This window comes from Struthio camelus, chromosome 7 (assembly GCF_040807025.1).
Source record: "Struthio camelus isolate bStrCam1 chromosome 7, bStrCam1.hap1, whole genome shotgun sequence".
Lineage (NCBI taxonomy): Eukaryota > Metazoa > Chordata > Aves > Struthioniformes > Struthionidae > Struthio > Struthio camelus.
Window position 1 is genome coordinate 33,780,072 of NC_090948.1, and position 23,726 is coordinate 33,803,797.

General features: G+C 38.2%; 1 protein-coding gene across 7 annotated transcripts in view; it reads left to right on the forward strand.

Annotated features, from left to right (window-relative positions):
- Positions 1-23,726, forward strand: part of WAPL (WAPL cohesin release factor) — a 100,939-nt gene that overhangs the window by 65,118 nt on the left and 12,095 nt on the right. For 5 of the 7 annotated variants that reach the window (XM_068950703.1, XM_068950704.1, XM_068950705.1 and 2 more), the window contains exons 5-10: positions 6,930-7,025; positions 10,285-10,437; positions 10,687-10,823; positions 12,832-12,943; positions 18,412-18,639; positions 23,529-23,640. In XM_068950703.1, coding sequence (XP_068806804.1) covers positions 6,930-7,025; positions 10,285-10,437; positions 10,687-10,823; positions 12,832-12,943; positions 18,412-18,639; positions 23,529-23,640 — 838 coding nt within the window. The remainder of the gene's footprint in view (positions 1-6,929; positions 7,026-10,284; positions 10,438-10,686; positions 10,824-12,831; positions 12,944-18,411; positions 18,640-23,528; positions 23,641-23,726) is intronic. The other 2 variants (XM_068950707.1, XM_009686007.2) reach the window with 1 other exon arrangement.

A 23,726-nucleotide genomic window follows, 5' to 3' on the forward strand; every position in this document is an offset into this window, starting at 1 on the left:
CTTATGCTTTTTAGGAAGCAGAGAAATCAAGTTGGATGGAACATACTTAATGTCACAGTGGAAAGCTTTGTTTCTTCCTTCCAGCTTTTACTGGTATTAACTCTTTGTAGTCAAGAAGCGAAGATGCATTAAAATAGATTGAAAGTGAGGCAGAGCCCTTCACAAAATCCTCTAAATGCGAATAAAAACAACAGGTACTTGTTCCTTGGAGATTTTTATCTTGCATCCTTACATTCCCCCTTCCCCCTCAATCAGTTCCAGTGTTTTAATAATTGGGGAACATGGGGTAAGCATATAGGGTAAATGCTCTGTTGCGCAAGGCTTCAGTCGTGCTGAGAGCTCTAAAATGGCAGCAAAACTGAAAGACGGCAAAATACAGCAGTTTCGTTTGCCAGTGGGAGCTTAACCTATATGCTGATAAATATGCAAAATTGTTTTCAGAGCTGCCGTACTGTTTGAGCATGGTTGGTTCACCCAACTTGTAATCTGTGGCTCTTTTTACGTTAGATAGTAGTGTAGTGTAGCATGAGCAAATTTTAAGAGTGAAACAGTTGGTGCTGAGGTCCCAGCATCTGCATTATGCACATCTAGGAGTTTTTACTTTGAGTTAGCTTTATTTTGATCCTCTTTAGGGAATACCCATTAAAAACTGGAGTGAGTTAGGTGCACTCTGGAAGAGCCTCTTCCAGTTTAGTTGCATCCAAAAAGAATCAGGTAAGCACACTTGGAGACTCTGATACAAGCCAAGATGTGGTTACTGACGGCGATTGGGAGATGAACTTGAAAAATGCTTCCCTTATCCAAACTGAAATGTCTTTTCACATGTGCGCGCGCACACACATACACAATCTTTAACACTTTTCACAAAGGACGTGCTTATCAATGAGTATGCTGATCTAGTTACTTGCAGGCAGAAGCAGCTTTTCTCTTCTCTCAGCTCAAGTTCTGTGTTCACAATATTGTAGTGATGTGTCTAAATTATTGTACTCTGACCCGTTTAATTGGACTTAGTGCAGGTGTCAAGCCAAGTTAGTAACTGCCACTGTAGGTCGTCTGCTTCAGAGATGACCAGTTTGGGGCACAGTCAATGTAAGCAGCGTACTGAACACCCTTAGCTATTTCTGTTAAAGAATGAATCTCATGTTTATCAAAATATCCTATTTCTTCAAGTTAAATTTGCATGTTTCGCTTGGATGTCTGACCCATCATGTTGTTGTGCCCTGTAGGCCTCTCCTGAGCTTTCAGGAAGAGAGAGCATTTTGAAATTCTGAGGTCTGATGCAAGGAAGAGTTCTGTGACTTCCCCCTGACCTGTTGTGTTGTCTGCAGCTGAGTCTCTTAAACCTTGTCAGACTAGCAACTTGTGCTTGTTTAGTTACGTACGTTCATAATGCTTTTGTGCACTGCGTGTTTGCATGTGTACTGCAACAGGGAAGAAGGCAATAGAGAAAATGGAGATAATGGAAGAAACGTGTTTTGAGTAGCCTGAAGTAGACTGTTTCCTGACTTTTTGGACTCAATCCTTGGGATGTTTTTCCCCCTTTTATCTCTGTTACTTTCAGCCTCCTCAGAGCCACAGACTGTATGCGTAGTCCAAGTAGTCACTGTTTTTGACAATTTAGTTCAAAGATGCATGCATGCAGGATCAATCATATCGTCCATTTCTATGGTTGACGACTTTCAGTGGTTCTGAAGTCTACCTGCATGACAAACGAGTCTCTAGAGACATTCAAATTAGTGGGATTTGCTTTAACTGCTTTTTGCTTGTTTTGTTGAGTGCAGTAACGTTCACTGCAGGATCATCAGATCACCTTTTCAAATGTTTTTAGCACATGAGGCTAGAGTAGCTAATGGATACCTATTTGCTCATAATAGAGAGATTTGTTGAGAAAATACTAAAGGAGATCTGTTCCTTTTAGAACGCAATTTCTTTTGTTTAAGTATTATTGAAACTCCAGCCCCTTTCTTGTTTTGCCAGAGTAAAACAATATAATGTTGCCAGGTGGTAGTCTGTGGTACCAGCGCTGTTGGACCACTGTGAAGAAACACTGTGCTTTGTGGTCGAAACTGGCTTTACCTGCGGAAATCTGAAGACAAGGTAGGCTAGGCAAGAGTAACCAAAAGCGATGGGACTTTGTCACGGCGCTGGATTTTGCCGAGGTGTGTCCACGGAGCTGTTGCTGGTAACTCAGAGTTTCACGTTCATCTGTGTTCAAATACAGCAACTGTTCTATCCTTGTGAACAGAAGAGCATGCTTACTTTTCTGAAAGAATACAATACTAGCCAAAGATACTGATTTTAGCTGCATAGATAGTGTTAAAACAAATCTGTGTTTATTGTCCTAAATGGTATAGCAGCTCATGATAAGTGGCCCACGGCACTCAGAAGTGGCTTACTGGCGCTAATCTTCTGCTGTGATCCAAATGATGGAGGTGCAGTTCATGTTCTGAACACTGAATAAATGGCGTGGTCCTGACTTGCTTTATTTTCTAACTACTGTTGGTAACTGCTATCTTATCTGGGGTCCAAATTAACTTTTTTGTGTTGCGCAGCCTTTACTGAATCGATATTCCATCTTCCTGTTTGGAAGTGAAATTTCTTTTTCTGTGCTCTAAGTGGACTTTTGTTCCTTTCCCCTTTCAAAAGAAACAATCCATTATGAATAGCTGTGTTGCTTAACATATTTGTCATATTGTCTTTCCTCTTTAAAGTAAAACATTCAGGAGAGAGTAGTGCTCTTAGTAATTAGGAATCCTTAATGGTAAATAATGAAGTATTTTGATTTTATTTTGAGTCTCTGGGAACTTATTTGTAGTTTTGACTAATATCTGGCATACAGTCTTCTTACTGACTGCCCTTCTGATATAAATAATACATTTATCAAGAAGTCTAATAAAATTTTTTTATTGTAACGTCCTTTATCTTGGAAAGTGTTCTTGCCTGCAAGTAGCTGCTCTTTCTTGTTTTGCCAGTATTTTCAGCATGACTCATGCCCCTGGCTCTTATTTTCTGCCGTTGTTACATCTGTGAACGGCAAGCAGTGCTGCATCAGTACGTGTAGAGTGCCAACTCTTGAAATTTCTGCTTTGAGGCTTTCAGGAATGAGAAGTTAAGCATGACCCACAGTTTATGCCACTTGAAGATGATATAAAACTGACAGCCCTGTGCATTTTGTTTAAAAAATAAAAATAAAGTTCTGTTTTTGCATCCCAACTCACCCCCCAAACCTACATGCGGTGTCATACAATATAACCCTCTTTACACCTTGACTGAATTATTTGCACTCTTTCAGACATTGGGTGTAAGCAGCTGTCAGTTCTGTACAAACTTGTATGTGAAAAGGAAATTTCTCTGCTCTGTTATTTAGTAGAAGCTCTTACAGCTGACTAATGTTCCAGAACTTACTGGTGTTAAGACCACAGAATTCAAGGGAGTGATGTGCTTCCACTTGCATCTATTCTAAGTTAATTTTGAGAGGAAGCATTCTTGAAGAAAATTCTGCATTATTTGAATAGTAGTTTTGCCTTGAGGAGAGACCAAGTCACTTTCTTACCTGACTGCTGCTTGAAAATCAATATTGTTTTTTCAGAGAAGCTTTTTATCACAAGTATTTGAGGTGTTTAAAAAACGAACAAAAAAACCCTTTTGCTGTTGTGAACAAGCCCTTCTGAAAAGTCTTTGTTCACCAGCCTTCATTTGATCTTTGATAATTTTCCTGGCTTCAGTTGTGCTGCGCAATAATCTAAAGCAAGTCTGCTTGGTGCTTACTGATTGATCAGTACTGATGCTGTTCCTTTGCTATTGTTTTGAAAATTCATCTTTGTGCGTTGCAAGGAAATGTTTGAAGGCTGCTTTCAGTAGTTGTAAAGGAGAGATGCATTTGCCATGCCCACTTGCGTGAGTTGTAAGGGAGGCTCCAGAGTCTCTGGATAACTGATCAGAACTGATTGGAAAAATGCTTCCTTGGGATGTAATGTTGGATTTCTGCAGGAGTGTTCGTTGTTGAGCTCTGTGCGGTGTGAGGCAGGGTACGGGATCGATGCGCACCAATGCCCAGCTTCCCTAGTATTACCTCATGATACTGGGAAGACATAGAATCCCAAGTGAAACTACTTTGGTCTAAAAGTAGAAGATACTGCAAGGGATAGTGGCTAGCAATAATGTTTCATGTGTGTTTGAATTTTTAAATACTGTTTTTTAGTTACAGTTCAGCTTCTGTTACAAGAGATGTTTTAAATGAAGACTTCCTCATTTTTCGAAACAGGCCTTTTTTGGTGTCATTGCTTGATTTCTCACATGAAATACAGCTTTCTTCTATATTGCGTTGTTGGTGTATAGGAAAGCTGTAGAACAGCCTAAGTTGAGCCTGGTCGTAAGCGTGGCTGTGCTCTCCCTGCGCCTGCCAAGGGCCCTGTCCTGTTCGTCGTGCGACGCAAGGTCCGAGGGAAAGGGCGGGTAGGTAGGGCACCAACAGGGCTTTACACAGCGGGGCAGCAAGCATGTGCTACTCTTCCCTAGACCTTCATGAAAACTGGAGTCCCGCTGCAGCAGCAGAGCCTGCCCCGCTCTCTGCCCCCGTTGTTTCTTCACTGATGCACAGGATTGGCATAAATTGAGGATCCTTTCCGGCCCAGCCGTGGGCTTGGGTTTACTCCCTGCTGGGTGCTCTGAGCCTCGCGCTGCTATTACAGAGGCCTGAAAAGTTTCCGTGCTAGCATGCTATACCTGCCAGACAGGAAATAAAGGATTATTAATATATCTGTATCCTTTATACAGGGATAGAATACTATTTGAGATTATAACAAAGTTTTGAGACTGCTAATAAAGAATATCCCATGTTAATAGGACTTCTGGCAGCTGTAATGTACTACGTTCTTGTCACGACTGTAGTAGTTAAGGTTTCCTGCAATGTTCAGAAGAATTATGCATCGTCTTTTCACCAGCCCTCACACTAAGCTGAAACTGAGACCAGCTACGTTCTGTACTTCCATGTTTGTTACTCGATAACGATAGATTTTTTTTTCTTTGAATTATCCCTCATACGAGAATATAAAATGGCACCCAGAAACTTATGCTCTCTCTTCCCAACCTGTGGTATGCACTGAGATAAATTGTGGAACAGTTGAATAATTCAAGGAAAAAAGAAAATATCCAGAGAATCTGTTTTTCCTCCATTGCAGACGTTTGTCAAACGCTTTATCGCCGTTGATAAAAACGCATCTTCGTTACTAAGTTCTTTCAATTATTCATCACAAAACCTGATTTGAATTCAGCATAAGAATTTGCTGCTCAGAAATTGTAGAGGAAAAGACGGTTAGCCTTTTTTTCCGTTTTGTCAGCATTTAACTTTTTTCAAATAAGGATCTGTGTAAGTCAGTCTATTTTTGGACAGGCATTTCCAGTCAGAACCGTAGCACGTGAACTTAAAACTAGTTTTGCTTGGTGAGGCTGTAGGAAATTGTACAAGTTAGTGTTTCTGGTGCTTAAGAAAGTTAAAAATAACAAACACTGAAATCATTCACTGGTGGAAAAAACAGGGAGAGGAAAAGCCTTATCTCCGCGTTCCTATGGAAGCCCACTGCGGCTGTGTGTGGCTGCTGAAGGACTGCTTAGGGCCATCATCTGCAAATATATTGCTTAGAAGAGCTTCTTTGGAAATAGCTACACCTGTTAAAACCAAGGCCATTTTGTGTGTCTGTTGCTGATGAGTACATGAGCAGCCTTTTTTTTTTTTTGATATATAAAAATAAACAAAAGAAGATTCAACCAAGGTAAGTGTCTTATGACAACAGAGGGAGAGTAGGAGAGGCTTTTCTTTTACCTGGAAAATAAAACGATTTAGGGCTTGACAGATTCCCCCCCCCCCCCCCCTTCAGTCCTGAAAACTCATATCTTAGAGTTTGGTTTTGCTAATAGTCTTCAAAGTTTTGTTAGAGCTTTCTCTTCTTGTAAAGAATAGAAAAATGTAGTGAGATACAGAGTTTTAACAGTGCTATAGTTGATTAGGAACTCTTGACTTAGAGAATCTCTACTTTCCAGTTTTGGATATGCCAAAACCTTTTTACACTTTCTAGGCTGGTATGAAATCCAGAAATGCTAGTATTGCAAGGTTTGCTGATTATTGTTCTATGGAATATTTTCGAGCCAATACCTGTTTTATGTAGTTGGTAACTTACGTTTTTACAGAAAATTATTTTTTAAAGCCCATCTCTTTTTATATTTTTTCCCTATGAAAAACACTATGTATGTGAAGTGATACATAATTACGTTATGCAATTAATATGATACTTGACATAATATTACAATTTTCACAATTTTAAAATATATTAGTCTGGATCGGTAAACTCAGATACTGGAGATCTGTCTTAGCTTCCTCTAAGAATTATGTTGTATTTACTTAAAAAAAAAAAAAAAATCAAGGAAAGTAAATGTTTTCAATCTTCAATTTATTTTGACACATCTTTGGGCAGAAAAAGTGCTTCTTAACTTATATTAATATGGGTTAAGGCATTTCATTTGAGTATTTTCTGTCTCTCCAAGCATGAAAATCTTAATCAATATTGCACTTTGCATCAAACCTTTATTCATATTTTCTACTGACAACTTTTTTTCCCATAGCTGTCTGTTTTCTACAGAAAGAACAAATTAAGAAGAAATATTGAAAAAATTATTGAAGTACATACACCTCAAGTCTTTTGCTGTTTTTATGGGTCTGTATGTCTGTACATCCATTAGCTACTTCAAAGCCTATCAAGTTTTCTGATATGTACTGTATTGAGAATGGGAGTGAAAATTTGCGTTGTTGCAGAGGCAAAAGGAAAAGAGTGAAACTCATTTACGTAGCAGGCTACGTGCTACGTCCCTTTTTGAAGTACGCAGTGACTACTGGTAGGTTTGCTTAAAAAATAATTTGTTTTTTTATCTTTTAGTCTCCAACAAAAGCTGTATATAATGCTAGACACTGGAACCAACCAGAATCAGAAGCTCTGCCAGCACCACCGGTTTTGAAAGCGCCTAGTGTCCCAGTAAGTAGACTGTTGTTCTTAAGTTCAGTAAATCTCCTTTAAGATTCACTGATACTTTGGAAACCAACAATTTGGGAATGTCACAGTAATGCAGAATGACGTCTGCTTTGTCCTGTGAGCCACTGGGTATTTGACAGGAAAGAAACTATATCAGTGGAAATACTCTAGAGTGAGATCTTCCATCTTGTTTCAATATACAGATACCTAAAAATATTACAATGGAGGTGTGTTCCCGAGTATGGTGAAGTTAAGCTTTCTAGCAATGGGGGTGTCACCTTATCTTCTGTGACAACCCCTAGAATTATGTCACTAATCTGCCCGGGAATCTGGGAACTACAAGTCAGAAAGGAAGAACTTCTAAAATAAAGATAGGGTTTATTTCTCCTTTAAAATGGAGGAAAGTATTGGAAGTTCTCTACTTGGGTCTTTAGACGACGTGGAAGAGACGGTTTTCTGTATGTAGCTGGAATGGCTAATGTGAACATTTCAGATACAAGCATTAACAAAGCACAAAACTTAATAAGAGGTGTTCTTAAAGAAAACGAATTTTGTTTGTTCAAAAGCCAATGTTCATAGGTTTAAGGTGATTTTATTTTATTTTTTATTTGAGTTATCCTAAAAGCAGAATTCAGAGTCTTGGGCTATATGTGTGTAAAAGCCGTCACTGTTTATGCATTTTACGTTGTCAGTAAATTTCATTTCGTTTGGTATCTTACTTGCTTGACTTGCCGGAGAACAGAAAATCAGAACGCAGATATCTTAATGCTGATATATCTTCAGCTTTTTGTTACTGTCTCTTTTTTTTTTTTTATTTACTTGTTCCACCTGTCTTTTGATTCCAAGACTAGCTTCCCTTGGCTTTATGTTCTTTTTGGTCGCATGCTTGCAGTATTCAGAATAGCTTTCCTTCAGTGTTAACCATGCTGCCTGGGAAGCATAGATGACTCGATTTAAAATAAGCATTAGGGCTAACGTTTGAGGAGAGATCAGAAGGTTTAGTCCTTGCTTTTCCTTAAAAAAGCAAATAAAAAAGACCCTAAAACCCTTATTTGGTTTAACTTGTATGCATTTGAAGTGAAGGCTTTATTTCTCACCGAATCTTTATATTGATACGATTTTATGACGTATCTGCTGTCTAACCTGAAGGCAGATTTTGTTAGTTTACGTTGTACTAATTGTGTGGTAACACCTCTTCTGACGTTTGTAGCTCTTGATATATTCAGACCCTTCAAAGACCTCTAAATCTTCTTGATTAGACACAGTTGAGTCTTCGGACATATCCTTTCCAGGTTAAGAAAATGTCGGGATCTTTCATATTTGGGCAAGCCATTTCCTCTTTCATCAGACTTCTGCTTTGTAACTGGAACCATCAAGATATTAATTCAGGAATATGACAGAGATTTGCTTGAACAAACCAGTTAGGGGAATTTGTCTGTAGCTGCTCCTGATGTTAAAACGTAATCCAGAATTTCTTTCAGCCACAGTTTTTAACCTTGATTTATATGTATATGACCAAAATGGGAGCGTAACAAAAGAAATGAGCCTTCATCCAAATGTTCAGCTGCAATCCCTGCACGGATAATCCTGCCTCTCTAATTTCTGTAGATAGCTGTTATGTGCGGGTCTGGATACGTTTGTCTTAGGTTCATGGTGAGAAACCATAGCACGTAAACAGCTTACGCCAAGCATCGTTTCTTATGGCCTTTCCAAGCTCCCCTGGAATTTGCTTTGCAGGGGAGGCTGTTAAGCAAGACTGGGGTGAGGAGGTTCCGCTTCAGCGGGCCTCCTGCTTTCACAGACTGATCATGTCCGAGTCCTCCAGTACGTGCTCTAAGCCAGCTTTTCAGGATAGTTTATTATCGTTCCCCCACTGCAGTCTGCATAAATGAATATGGAAGTGCTGCGTGCTGATAGAGGCAGTATGTGATGAGTACTCCCTTAATACAGCAGGTTGTTTTGGCTTTTCTTTTAATTTTGACTGGTGCTGTACAATGCACAGCAAAAAGGCTTTCCTTCGTAGCACCTTCTGGAGTGCGTTGCAGTTTGTGTTCTCCGTACCTGAGTGTTAATTCTAGTTTTTCGGTGGGCCTTTCTGAAAATATTCACCTTTCTGTATGAGGAAACAAAGTGCATGATGTTATTTAGAGACTGAGAATGAGTAAGTGACCACTGGTGTTGGCCTTTGCTGCACACTTAGATTTTGGCGTTTGGATGTCTTGTTCCCATGAGCCTCTTTTTCTCCAGTTTGTGACTGAATTTTGACTGAAGAAGTAGTCTGAAGATAAGCTGATATTTCAGCTCAACCTAGCCCTGAATTAATACAAAGAAGTATGTTGAGGAGAAGTGTGTAAGACTTGCCTGAGGCGACTGGGAATTTGTCAAAAGTTACTCTAGACCTGACCTAACAGCACGTTCTTTACTGTCTGTTGTATGTTCGGGATATGTTTTGTTACAGTTCATGCTGTAATATGTTGTTCCGCAAATATTAATGATGCAAATATTTAGAAAGCCAGTGTATGGAGAATACCAGGAATTTACAAGGGCCTATTCCACCTGTTTGAAGCTGTTTACCATGGTTCTCTTCTCTGTGTGGAATTTTGTATAGTGCTACAAGAAGTTATATTGGTAGTCTTCTACCTACAGACAAAATACAGACCAATTTGGGAGTATCAAGTCAGAGAGCTCAGCTTCTGATAGCTGCACCTGGAAAAGAACAGTGCAGTAGCCTCCACTAGTTAGACATGAGAACAGCGGACGCTGAGTTTTACAGCTCAAGCTATGCTGAGACAGTGATTGCGCAACGCAGTGCTGCTCATATCAGGACCAGTGTGCTTATAACGGTTCAATATAGCAACCAACTCTGCTAATCCTGGAAGCTCCAGTGTAAGGGGGTAAGATATTTGTAAGTATCAACAAGTAATTGTTTTTTAAACCCTGAAGTTGGTTGTTTTACTTACCCTAGAGCTTAAAGACTGAATGTAAAATACCCCCCTCATTTCAGAATTCCACTGGAGCTTGTCTGACTATTCAGAATTGTTTCATATTAAAAAATGCATATAATTTCTGACGTATTACAACTTTTTTTAAAGAGTAGGTACATTATCACACAGCTTAGGTACATCTTGGTAGTGTAAGGCAAGGACTAAGTAGTCCCAAAATGTGAATTTGACAAATGCACACCTGTTCTGTTTCCTGATGTATTTAGTGTATGTTTACATGCTCAAAACATCTGCCCATTTTAGCACTTTCTTATTAATAGGTAAGGCTATCTTCAAAGGAGGCAATTCATAAAGATGATGGAGTTTTTAAGGCTCCTGCACCACCTCCCAAAGTGATAAAAACTGTGACAATACCTACTCAGCCCTATCAAGAGATAGTAACTGCATTGAAATGTAGGAAAGAAGACAAAGAAGTAAGTATTCTTAAACAAATTTTTAAGATAAAGAATTGTTGGTAATTCTAAGTGTTGAAGGAACAGTGTCAAATTGAAATTTGGCTTTTCTATTAAAACTAATATCTTTAACGAAGCAGTTGAATGGCCTTCATGGACTTCTTAATGTTTTCTTACACTCAAAACTGAGTAGATTTTAAAATGTACTTGTTAATGTTGCAGTTGATCCCAAGAGCAACTTACCTAGGTCAAAATATTTGTCTCTTCCAGTTATACACTGTTGTTCAGCATGTAAAGCACTTCAATGATGTAGTGGAATTTGGTGAAAATCAAGAGTTCACAGATGATATTGAGTACTTGCTAAGTGGATTGAAGAGCAATCAGCCCCTAAACACACGTTGCCTTAGGTAAGATACCTTAATATAAAACACTGCACTTCTATTCAAAAGAGCTAGTGAATTAAATGTATATCGACTGAAGAAGTGACCTAATTTTAAAATATTGTTCAGTAGTTAGTTACCCGGCACTTCTGCTGCCAAGAATAGAATTTGGAAAGAATTGTCAAGATGATAAATTGTGAGTAATGAGAAGTTGTATGATTAGGAAGATAAAATAGGAAATGGTACAGTAAGAGTGCACTTTCAGAGCTTGTTTTTAAGATATTTTCTGGTAACTTTTCCTTTGCTTAGTGTGATCTTACATGAGATGTCTATTCTCTTTTTTTACTGCAAAATTCAGTTCTAAAATAAAATCTAAACTAGACTAGAAAGCGTGCAGCTTAAGGTTTAAAACTAATGTAATGCTGAGATATCGCTCAATTCTAACTGCCTTTTCTTTGTTTTCTGTTGAGAAATAATATAGCTAACATCCAGCGCAAGTAATGCATCCTCAGTGTTAATTGGAGGCTTTCCTAAGATGTCTTGGAGTACTCACTGCAGTCTTTATATTCAAGTTACACATTATTGCTGAGCTAGTTTTAAAAAAAAGTTGTAGTCTTGTTTTGAAAAAGTTCATTCATTATTAATATTGGTTTCCTTTCTCTAGACTTAAAAACGATCAGGATGCTGTTCTGTAATGACCTAATAATTTCTCTTCTAGTAAATTTTCTGTCTGTTTAGCAAGCTACAAATACTAGAAAAGAAAAACTTGCATCCACAAAGACAGCTGAAGAGGACACTTTATTTGAGAGATTACTGTGGATGAGAAAAAGCTATACGTTTCTGATAGCTAATTTAAAAATAATTTGTTCTCCGTGTTCTTCAAGAAATAGCAACGGTTCTTGCTGTGCTAGTATAAATTCAAGAAATCTGTAACCCTGCTTGTACATGCCTTCTTATGGAAAATAAATTAATACTATGGTGACAGTTTAGGATTGTTTTTCAGTCAGTGCGCTTAATTTGCTTGTAAGGCAAGCTTCCTAGGATCTTAAACTGACTTTTTTACTTTCCAAATTTATGTCATGGAGTGTAACTTGAATAAACACCATAAAATTTTTTCTTTCAGTTAACAAATTAAAAGAAAAGTATTTTTCCAAAGGAAATCTGTGTGTAAGGATAGCAATAGACGTAAAAGAATCAGAAACTGATAGGTAAGCTTTAACTGGTTCTGTTGTGATTGGAGACAGAAAGATCCCTTGTTCTTAAAACACCATCTCAAATGAACTTCTTATAATAAGATCCCTTTTTTGCAATGGGAGACGTCATTGACTATCACTCTTGCGTTACTCCACGTTTAAAGACAATGATTTTTTGGCAGACGCTATGTTGGGCTGTACTAGGGCTGATAGGCAACTTGCTGATAAATCTAGGGAAAAGAACTTTCATTTTTTAAAGTAGAACTCCTGTGTTGGTCGTTGATTAGACTAATATGTTAACTTCAGATTTTTCCTGAAACCTGTAATGTTTCCATCAGCCATGAATGCAGTGATAAAGATTAAAATATTCTTTTCTTGTAAAAGGATTGTCAGGCATGAACGGATCTGATCAGTCAAACAACTAGCTATTAGATAGTGATGGAAGCTCATGTTCATAATTTCTAATCATGCCTTAATCCATAATAAATTCTCCTGGGCCTCTAAATCTGTCTTGCACTTAACCCATGAAACTTCTACTCCCAATTTAGCTATTCCAAATTATTTCAGTTTTTATTTGAAAGGTACAAGTTCAGCATACCTTTTCAAATGCTGTTTCTAGCCAACTCTAAAATAAGGAAGTAGACACAATTGGTTTGGAATAAAATGCTGCTCTGTTCACCACTTACGAAGTTGGCTTGTATAAATTTTACAAGAAGCGTCTTTACAAAGCTTTTAGAGGTCTGAGGTATATGGTCAGTCATGTTTTTTTAGACTTGTTAACCACATTTATGAAAATGGTAGGTAATCTTAGTTGTTCTAATCCGGGATTGTTTTTTCTCTAGTGTAATCAGCTTGGCGACAAAGTGCGCCATGCCCAGCTTCCGAATGCATCTGAGAGCACACGGGATGGTAGCCATGGTTTTCAAAACACTGGATGACTCCCAGCACCACCAGGTATTGATATGTTGTGTATTTTATTACAGCTTGACTGTTCTGTCTACTTAGTGTGATTTTTTATGTACAGGTAATTCAAGTCAAGCATTAGAGAAGGGTTCTACTGGAGGGGATTTCTGAGATCAGTGGCTTCATTTTAGAAACCTGCAGTGAAGTGGGAAGTAAGAGCCCATGTAGGTCTCATGACAAACTCTCCTTCCACTGTTTACATGCTTCTAAGTTTAGAAATTCATTATAAAACTTACTCAAACTTCTTAAAAAACTGGCTGTGCTTTGGATTGCTATTTCAATTGTTTTATCATTGTATTTTTGCTTCAATGAAAATACTTTAAATTAAAAAAAAAAAACAACCCTTAATCTTTAAAGATTACTCGTAAATACCTTTTTTCAACTTGTTTGCAAGTAAATGATTTCCTTTTCCTTAGCAGTTGTGGAGTTTTTTGCATGTGCTGTGCTTGTCTCCTTGAGCAGTGCTGTAATTGCAGTTTTAAGATGGCTTGTGTATGTGCAAAGAGTAATGAAAAAACTAGGAAAGGTAAATTTTTCTGTTCTTATACTGCCTTGACCTGAGAGTTAATAACTGAAGCTGTATGGGGTTTTTCTTTCTACCCTAATTTTACAAGCTCAATTCATATATCAAGCTTAATTAATGTTAAACACTACTTTCACATATGAACGCCACTAATATTTTTTTTTTTTCCAGTATCTGAAAACCATGCCTCTGTGGGATATCCCTTGAAAAGTGTTGTTAGAAAAGCTGAACACAGAAAATGTTACTTGAAGTGTGTAGTAGCTACGTATATCCAGTTAGGCTTCTTTATTTTATGTAACAGCTCTTAACAACTACTGGAAGATACTGGAAAAGAAAATCTTGAATCCACAGAAATCTTACTGTGGGTGGTGAAAAGCTATAAAGCTTTAAGTAACTAATTTTAGATTAATAGTTTGTTTTCCGTCTTCCTCGAAAATTACCAGTGGCTAACTCCAGTACATGGGAACCAGGTTCAATGTATTTGTTATTTTGTGAGCTGTCAAAATGGTGCTGAATGATGCTAGAAATAAATAAAGCGCAGTCGCGCTATTTAGGGCAGTTGCCACCACTGAGTTGCAAGAGATATGCAGAAGGCAGCTTCAGTTCCTTGGAAAATGTACAAGCTTGCTCCGTATATTTTAGGCTGTCTTTTAGCGTTTACCATTATTCCTTCATTTTCAAAAGAACCAGCACATGCAGCTCAAAAGGAAATTGCATGCTATTATTAGTCCGCAGTAACAAAAAGCATTGATTATATTCACTACTTTCACTGTATTTGATGAAGTGCTCCCTTTTATCAGGAAAAAAAAATTTGGAAGTTAATGTTGTAACGTATTTACAGTGCATTCTTGATATAGGCTATACAATATTACAAAATCATTGATTCATCAAACTACTATTAATAAATACTAAGTTATATTCACCAATTGCACAAGATCATATGTTTCAACAGCAATTACCTCTTTGCATAGCCATGCTGTCTTTATATACTACCCTTTCCTTTACTGATTGTTTCACTAGAACTTTAACTTGTTTAAGATCGATAAATCTCAGTGCAAGGTAACTCAAGAGTGGTAGATCACAGTGAATTCATCTTATGTGGCTTTGAATCCATCTAAGATAAATTTAGCTTGACGGGGGAAGAAAGAAATACACAATTATTTTTGTTAAAATTTTCTATAAAATATTTTGGAAATGAGAGAGAACTGGCACAATGACAGTGCTAATGGAAACAAATACGACCATATATTGTGGTCAGTGGCTTGATACAGTGGAATGGGCTGAAAAAGTAGGGTGCTTTCTTATTTCCCTAAGGATATAAAACAGCAGTTGCAAAGCTATTCTAACCAGCATGGAAAATAAAATAACCAGCTATCTTACCGAATTACATCCTCAATTTTTTTTTTTTTTTTGCATGAAAAGTACATGTTCCACCTAACTTTCTTCCAGATATGTCTTTAATCTCCAATTTCAGTTTGTGACTTTGTCTCTCCAGCTATGCTCGAAATGCTTTGGAATATTAGGTGATTAATTTAGAAAAAAACTGTCCTTTCATTATAATTGTCAGTAATTAAACCACAGAAATGTGGTTTTATAATCTCTTCAGCATGTGAATAACTAAAAAAAAAAAAAAAAAAGAGTAAATTAAACACAGTGCCGAACCCCAGAAAATAACCATCTGTTCCCACAAGTTGGAGTATAAATAGAACTAGCAAGGGAAGACAAGGATCAGAGTGGGTGTAATTGGCCTGCAGTTTCTGCAGTGTATGTTCAACTAGGATGTTTTTCTGAATTCTGTGGAAGTATGGGTTGCAACTCTATTGTTAAGTATAGTTAAAATCTCTATCTAGAACAAATTCTATTTATTTTACCTTTTTTGCTCCGCTCTACAACTCTTGTTTGGAAGCAGAATGTGTTTTAAGTGTCTCCAGGAATAAAACAGGAAAAAAGCATAAAGCCAGTTTCACTACTACTTCTTTGGGGTTTTTGTTTGGTTGGGTTTTTTTGTGTTTTGCTTTTTTTTTTTTTTTTTATATTGATCAAAAATTAGTTATACCAATGACTTCCCCCTCTCTCCCCCCCCCCAAAAAAAAAAAAAAAAAGCTCAGAATTCTGTATGTGCTAGAGCATGAGCTAGCTTTCAGACAGTTTGGTTAGCTGTTCTTAACAGATCTACGTTTACAGAAGATCGGAGCAAATGTAGAGTTATACTGACGATTAAACCAACCTACCCGCAGGGACTAGGAGAAATGAGTTCCAGAAACCCGTATCACCGGCATGTAGCTGAATGCAGTAGGTTCACTTCTTGGTATAAACACCTTTCAGTTTTGGAGGTCCTTGCTGCTTCTGGAACATCACTGTTTTCCTGTTGTATTTCGGTGTCTGGAGGTTTATTGGCCTGATTGTTTTCTGTGTTAATGCTGTCACAGGAATCTAGTCCTTGTTTTACACACATACACCCAGTTTGCTCTGCTTTGCTAGCTGGCAGTCTTCGGGCAGCCTGAAGCATTCGAAGTACTGTCTTTCTCCCCAGTTTGGGTCCCTTCTCATCTGACTGAGGTATCTTAACAACTGAATGGAAGGTCTGAAAGGACATGGTGACAGATACTTATATGGAGGGAGGCCTGTTGCACTGTGCATGACTGTTACACCAGGAAGTGAGTTGGACTGCGAAGAGTCCCCTTCTGTGCTGGGACAGGCGGGACTGGTACAGACATTTATGAAATTAGTCTGATTGCCCTTATCAGACTTCAGAGTGCCTCTGAAGCAGTTCTGAGTACTGATTAAGAGCAGTCCTTGGCTTTTTGAAATGCCTAAATACTGACAGTCTAGATCATACCTTCTGCAGTTTCCCTTTCTTCACTGCTGTGTAGTTTCTGCTTGTCAGAAACTCCTCTGGGGGCTCGAGCATTTTCCACCAGGCAGCTCACCCTGGATATTGCTAGTCACTAGAAGATGGTTCTTCTCAGCTCTTGCTTTATTAGCTCCCATTTTGGCTGAATAATGGTAGGTGGCGGAGTGCTTGGTTGCCTTTGGTTTTGCTGGAGTGCGTGTGTGAATGCTGTGTAACCGTTGCTGTTCTCCAGGAGCGAAGTGCAGCCTTCTTCCCGTAACACGAAAGTTCCTATAGTTTTAAGCCAGATGCAAGTAAATCCCAAGTAAATGATTTCTATTATTTAAATGATCTAGTTGCAGAGTTGTTTATTGGAAAAAGTGAATCGAGTTTGAAGAAAAAGCATATACCATGTTCACGTAGACTAGCTGCGTAAATTGCTTTCTACCTTACATGGTCCAGCTGACAAGGCTGGAGTAGTGATATTCACAGCTAAGATCCAGTTCTTGAATCGCTCTCTATCTTGAGATTGTATTTGTAAAAGATGTAGATTTGGAAAATCTTACTTCCTTCAGTATTCCAAATACATCTTTGGTAATTAGTCAGATTCAGGTCCTTGATTCCTACGGGAAGGAGTTTTAACATACTTTTTGGCAGGCTGTCAGCTGCCCTTTCCTCCTTTGGAAAAGCTGATGCTGCCTGGAATGGCCAGGTGTGATTATCACCCGCTTGTAAAATAAACAGAGGCAGCTAATGATTGCTTCAGTGGTTGGCTGAGCACTAACAGCTTGTTAATCTGTTATGGGACAGAAATTCTGCTCTTTCCTGTTGAGCTGGGCAATATTTACATCCCAGAATTAAGCTCTTCTACGATTTCAATTTACTTTGTACACAAAAAAAAAAAAAAAAGGAACAAATGCATGCAGCATGTTGACTTTTCTGTGAGAGCTGGATACAATAGTAACCAGTCATTTCAAGGAAAACTGACCCCCAGCTCTTTCTTAATGTCCTCTGCGTGCACTGATGTATTCACTCTTCTCCTCCCCGCCCACACCGGACAAGCCCAGTGCTGTTTTCATGAGCCCAGCTTTCCCCACCACCTCGATGTCTTTGAAGGCTTCTGAAAGTGTTATGTCTAGCAGAACTCAGTTCTCCATGAATGTTTCTCTTCTTTATTAGCGCTTGGGGCTTGACTAGATAGCTGAGTCTCTTGGTGCAAATGCTGTACTCACCAGCACCTAGGGGCAGGTTGCTTTGGTCTCAGCTCTTCGCTCTTACTGTCAGTTGTCTCTTCCTGTCAACCGCCTTCTGCCTTGGATTTTCTGGATCCTCATGAAGATGAATTTTAATTTCTTCTTGAAGAAGGTTCCTTAGCCAGTAGGAGATCCCTGTACATCGTCAATCTCCCATAAAATAGGGATGTTCAAGGCAATAGTGCTTGCTTGCTTAAGGGCTAATTTGGGAGGAGGGTGGGTTGTTTTTACTCTGGCTACTTCCAAAAAGCAGAACTCCTCTAGAAATTAGGTGTATTTATGCTGGGAATGTCTGGTAAATTACTGACTGTCAGACCTGCTCAGCAGAATTGGGATGCATCTCACCAGGCTCTCTTTCCCTTCACATGCAAACACTACTCTTGTGATCTCTACATCTTTCCTGGTGCTTTCTCTCACCAGCTTATCCCACCCAACCAGAATTTTCATCTTCCTTGCCGCATACCCTGCCCTTTTTCACTTTGTTATCCTGCCACCTCTCTCTCCCGTAATTCCGTAACTGTTGGAATTGCCATTTCTTAGTCAGTCTGCAATGCTGAGTCACTTCTAAAAGTAGAAAACTCTGCTTTTTCTGCAAGGGTTTTTAAGTGTGTTAAATGATTTGTGTGTCAGTTGTATTGGTTGGGAAAGCTGCCTAACTAACTTGCTACAAGGAGTCTATTTATGTACAATAATAGCTAATCATGCAAGCGCCAGTGTAGATCAGGGCTTGACAGGCTTTTTCTTCCGTAAATCTCCAGCTTGTTCACTGAAAGCTGTGAAATTTTTGCCTAACATGTTTACTGAAACTCTGTTTGTTTGTTTGTTTTTGTCTTTCTTCTCCGCACCCCAGAATTTGTCCCTTTGTACAGCAGCTCTAATGTACATCCTGAGTAGAGATCGTTTGAACATGGATTTAGACAGAGCTAGTCTAGATCTGATGATTCGGCTTTTGGAATTGGAACAAGATGCTTCTTCTGCCAAGCTGCTGAATGAAAAAGACATGAATAAAATAAAGGAAAAGATTCGGAGGCTGTGTGAAACTGTTCACAACAAACATCTTGATCTTGAAAACATCACGGTGGGTATCATGCTGTTTGGAAGCTTTGTGTGTAGTAGAGCGCTTAATGAAATGGAATTTGTAAGCATCGACCTTTAAATTTCTATCTTGCAGCTCAGAAGTCATAACGCTGTCTACTTTCTATGTAGAATAATGATTGTTGCAAGTATTTTCTTTTAAGTTTGAAAATTCTTTTCTAAAAGGCTATTAGTAGGATAAAGTTATAATGTGCTTCAGCTGTCTGACTCACTATTTACTGCTCCAGGTAAGAGTAGCTAGGTAAGGGTGGTGCTTAAAAACAAGTAACACTTTGAATTACCATATGTTAAGGACCACATTTGAATTATTTGACTTTGTTTCTTTGCCTGAATTTTGGCCTACATGTGTTCATAAACAGTAGGGGTTGTTACATGAGAATAAGTATTTCCTGTTAAATTTAGAGTGCGGTGCAGGTACAGTCTTAACATCTGTCTTAGAGAGACTGACTTCTGTCTGCTCAAAGTGTGGTGCAGAACATACGTTATCTTAAACGTGGATACTTCATTTTTCTTCTTACTTTCTCAAACATCCTTGTTTTTATGAATATATCTTCAGCTGCAACAGAGTGAACTGATTTTCTTTAAAGAAAAAGTCAATGATTTGATGCTAGCATCATGCTAGCTTGAAAAATAGAGGGTAAGCTGTAAGTTTTTGAAAACAGTGTATTTAAAGAATTTATGACAGACTGACTAGCTGAGCAGTCATAGATGGCACAACTAGTAAAATGTTTTTGCTTTCACTGTATATTTCAGTATAACAGATGTTAGCGTGATATTAAATTTTTTTTAACCTCTTGTAATACATTTTTGTTCATGTTCTAAAGGGTCATCTTAAATTTTTGCCATTTTCGATCTAATACTTAAGCAGGAAACCAAAAACCTCTCCTGTCAGGTACCTGAATTGAGCTTTTCAAAGCTTTATTTCTGAAAGTAACGCTTCAACTCCTGTCGGTAGTCTCCTAATTAGATTGTGTTCTATTTTAGGTTAGGTTAAAAGATAATATGGCTTGTTGAAGTGACATTTTCTTTTGTAATTGTAGTGATTCTCTCCCCCAAACCCCCCCTTTTTAGGGAATCTTTTTAAAATTCTAGCTGTGGAACAGGTTGCTGAATTGGTATGAAAAGCCAGTATTACGTAGCAGTAGGAGGAGTCAAATTTTGGGGGAAGGAACATAATCTTGATGTTGTCACTGTTGACTGTTTGTAATCAGTTTAGGGTGGTACATAGAAATTGTGATGATTTTTCAGTTTTAAGCTTGTTTCCTGAAGAACTAAGAATTACGCAGCTAGAAGTCTCATTAATTTTCTGGTTGTTGAAATCTGCAGGAGAGCAAATACGGAGTTGATTTCCTCTACTTTCTGCTTACTCTGTTAATTCGTACAGTCTTAAGATATCACTACCAAATGAAATTTGTTCTCTAGGTGGTGATTAGCTAGGAATTGGTAGAATCGGCGTCTGTATTCCAGTGCTGTTTTGGCACCGAAGGCGGCTCACGTAGCTCACAGTCTGTCAGTGCCAGGATATCCTTTGCGCTATAAAATGCAAGACAGCTCCCTTTATGAAGCATGGAACAGCTGGTATACAGGTTCCTCATTGCTGAAGCATCCCACCACACAGCCCCCTGTCTCCTGTTGGAGTTTTCCTCATGTCCATAGTCTCAGTTGGCCTGATGTTTGTATAAACCTTAATTCTGTTCTTGAGTTTTCTTAAGCATGAGTTTTAAAAGAGAGAGGAACTCCTTAAAAGGGGTTTCCTGTCCAGGGAGGAAGTTGTCCATAAGTAAGAAATAATATTATCCACGGGTCATTGTTTTTAGATTTTTGTTCTGAGGCATCTCTAATTCTTAAAATAAATTGAGCTGCTATTGTAAATGTGTTGAATAGTACCTTTAGTACCTTACAGATGGAAACTGGTTGCCTCCCATCATCTAGAAGCAGACACTATATAGCACTTAGAGAATGTATGCAAGCCAAATGAGACGATTAGGTTCTCTTCCAGTTCATGGTAGTAGCAGTGGTAAGTTGAGTCAGTGATAGACTTGGTAAGTAAAAGATAACATTGCTGTTACATAGGTCTCTGTCACAAGCTCTAACAAGCAGTGTCTGTTCTGTGCCAGATGACAGGCAGAAAATGCTAACAGAAAATGCAAATCTTCTGGGGTAAAAAAAAAAAAAAAATTTTTTTTGTTTTTTCAGACTTTTATGCTTCCATTGAGAAACAGAATGAATGCAACAGATGTTTTGATGGTTCCAGCTTATGCTTAAGCAGTTACACCTTAGTGTCTGAATCTACCACAGATCAAACAAAGATGATCAGTATTGCCTGTCTTTTTACACAGACAATGTTATTTATGTGACTCTAGCAGGAAGTTAGATCAGGCTAATTTTTGAGTACTTGTAAAGGTACTTGAAAGGTTCTGTTTTGTAGACCGCTATGAATGTTGAAAATTTAAACGCAGAAATTGAAATTATTCTCTGTGTGTTGAATTTGTTCAAGTTTTCTTGCTGGCTTAAGGTAAGATCCAACCTGAAGAATTTAGCCTTGTTAGTGCGTGGCATCTATCAGTCAGCATAGCTAGTTCCCATCTGTTGCATCTTTACAAAAACCTTCTTCTCAATTAGTCAAGAGATTATTTCGTTTGTCACTCCTAGCGTAATGCTGAAAATCTGAGGGAGCCATGTTTTGAACTGTTGGGATGGTGTTAATTCTTATGTTAGTCACCATAAACTTTTGAATAGAATTGGCTTACTTCAAAAGTTAAATTATAAGCTTTTATTCATTTAAAAAAATGCATTATTGAAAATTGTTTTGTAGATGGTTGATGGTGTAAATACTGTATAATATTCTGGGTTTTTTTTTGAAGTCTTATTGCCCTTTGTAGGAAGACTAAGCACTATACTTTAAATATTGAGTGGACTTTCATGGGACAGGATGAAGATGTTCAGGAGGTCAGCTAAATCTTTTGGAGCCCTTGATCTCTAAAGGAGCGTTTCTGTTAAGCATCTGTCAGCCTGGATTAGATTATGCATGGTTTCAGATATCCCTTTTACAGCATTTTCAAGCTCGTTCTGTAAGAATGAAAGAAATCTTCAGAAGAAAATGAGAAGGCTACGGTGAGCTAGGAAACTGTAGAACTGCTGTCTGAAGGGACCCCTTTCCTCCCGCAAAGCACTTTGCTCGTTTGGTTGGTCTCAGTTCTCACTCCAGCACTTGAAATATCCTTTGCGATTACCTTGTTAACGCTCCTTTGTGTGTGCAGCTTTCTGGTGATGAGCTAAGACCTCTGTAACCAAGTGTGTTTAGTTTCCCCCCCAGTGGGAGGACTGAGTGGCTGTTGGCAGGTAAAGGTAGTTAGCAGTTCCCCTGATGGTGAAACAGTTGCAGGAGTGACTGCAGCTTTGTTTTCGCTTCCTCTGTCGGGGGAATTGAGATGCTGCTGACGCGGGGAGAAATGACCTGTTGTTGGGTTTTTTGCTGTTTTTTTTTTTTTTTTCCATCCCCCCCCCCCCCAACCCCTTTCATGACCCAAGGAGACTGGGCTCCACTGGCAGTGGAGAAATACTCTTACTAACTAAACGCTCATTGTGACAGTGTGCTGTAGAGGTTGCTCCTAAAAAAGGAGACAAGTAATTTTGGGTAGTAACTCTTCTTTATCAGTGCTAATCTTCAAATTTTCTTCCTTGTTTTTTAAAAAAAATTTTCTTTTCTTCTTTTTTTTTTTTTTTTTAATAACAGAAAGGAGCTGAAGCTATTGGGGGTCACACAGTTTATAACTTGGTTTTCAAATACAATGGGATGTTTATTCAAGCCTGGTGGGCACTGTTTTTCCCAGGAGGTTCAGAGGTTTGAGCTGCTCTTCTAGAAATAGTGGAGAGCTCAGAATAAGCACAGGCATCCTTGAAGCATTACAAATCAAATGTGTCAGGGAAGGAAGATAACTTGAAAAGTGATTACATCGAGTTGGCTTTTATGATATCTTATGCCCCTTTTTTTTTTTTTTTTCCTCTGACCTTTCATAGTTGCATTTGTGTGGCACACATGAAATTATGATGCTTACAGTAGCCCAGATTTACATGTGTGTTTCCAGATGCTACAGAAGTCTTACATTAGTCAGATCTGTGTAGATGTAAATTATTTTAAGTGTATATATATATTTTTTATTAATGCTACATTATTAACATTCCTCTTTTAGAGGCCTTTAGGAAAATTAGTTAAGTAGTCTTGACTTTAGAGATGGTCCTGTTTTTGGTTTAAAACATGGCAGGGGATTATGTGAGATAATCACCTAAAATCTGTTCAACTTGAATTTGTGTGGAGAAACCTTAGGTTCAGTGTTGCTGATTTTTGATGTGTATTGCTCTCCTTAAGTAGATACAGTAAGTAAGTTTTCTATGATGTTTCAGTTTGTTTTTTCTTTTATGAGTTTAAAAGAAAAACACAACAAAAATCTACGCTAGAATCAAATGTATTCTGCAAGCAGCAAAGCTAATGTATCTGGGAGACAGAGAAAGTGTTCACTGTGCCTTTTCTTTTTTTTTTTTTTTTTTTTTTTTTTTTTTTTGCTGTCTGGGTGATTTATCCACTTCCTTCCTCCACTTGTCTCTTTTGATAGTAGGAGAAACAGATGAAAGGAGGCTGTTTAGCTTTCCTGAAACATTAATAAAATCATGGAAAAAGTAGAAAACGCAAAATATCTTTCTTTTTTTTAAGCTATGCACATTTTTCTGTCTGTTCTTGCTCCCTCTGGTGGTCCTTCTACTCAGAACCTGTAACTGTTTTCATGATTTTTGGGAGGTGAATGTGTATGGTCTGATATATCGATTACAGCTGCATATGATGATTTCACTAATTCTAGACTCTAATTCTTTCAGACTGGGCATTTGGCAATGGAGACATTACTGTCTCTCACCTCAAAACGAGCTGGGGATTGGTTTAAGGAAGAACTGCGACTCCTAGGTGGTCTTGATCATATTGTAGATAAAGGTATGTTAGAAACGTCACTTTGACAACCTGAAAAATATATGTGAATCTAAGTTGTATTCTTTTCATGTCCGTTTTCTCTGGTTTAG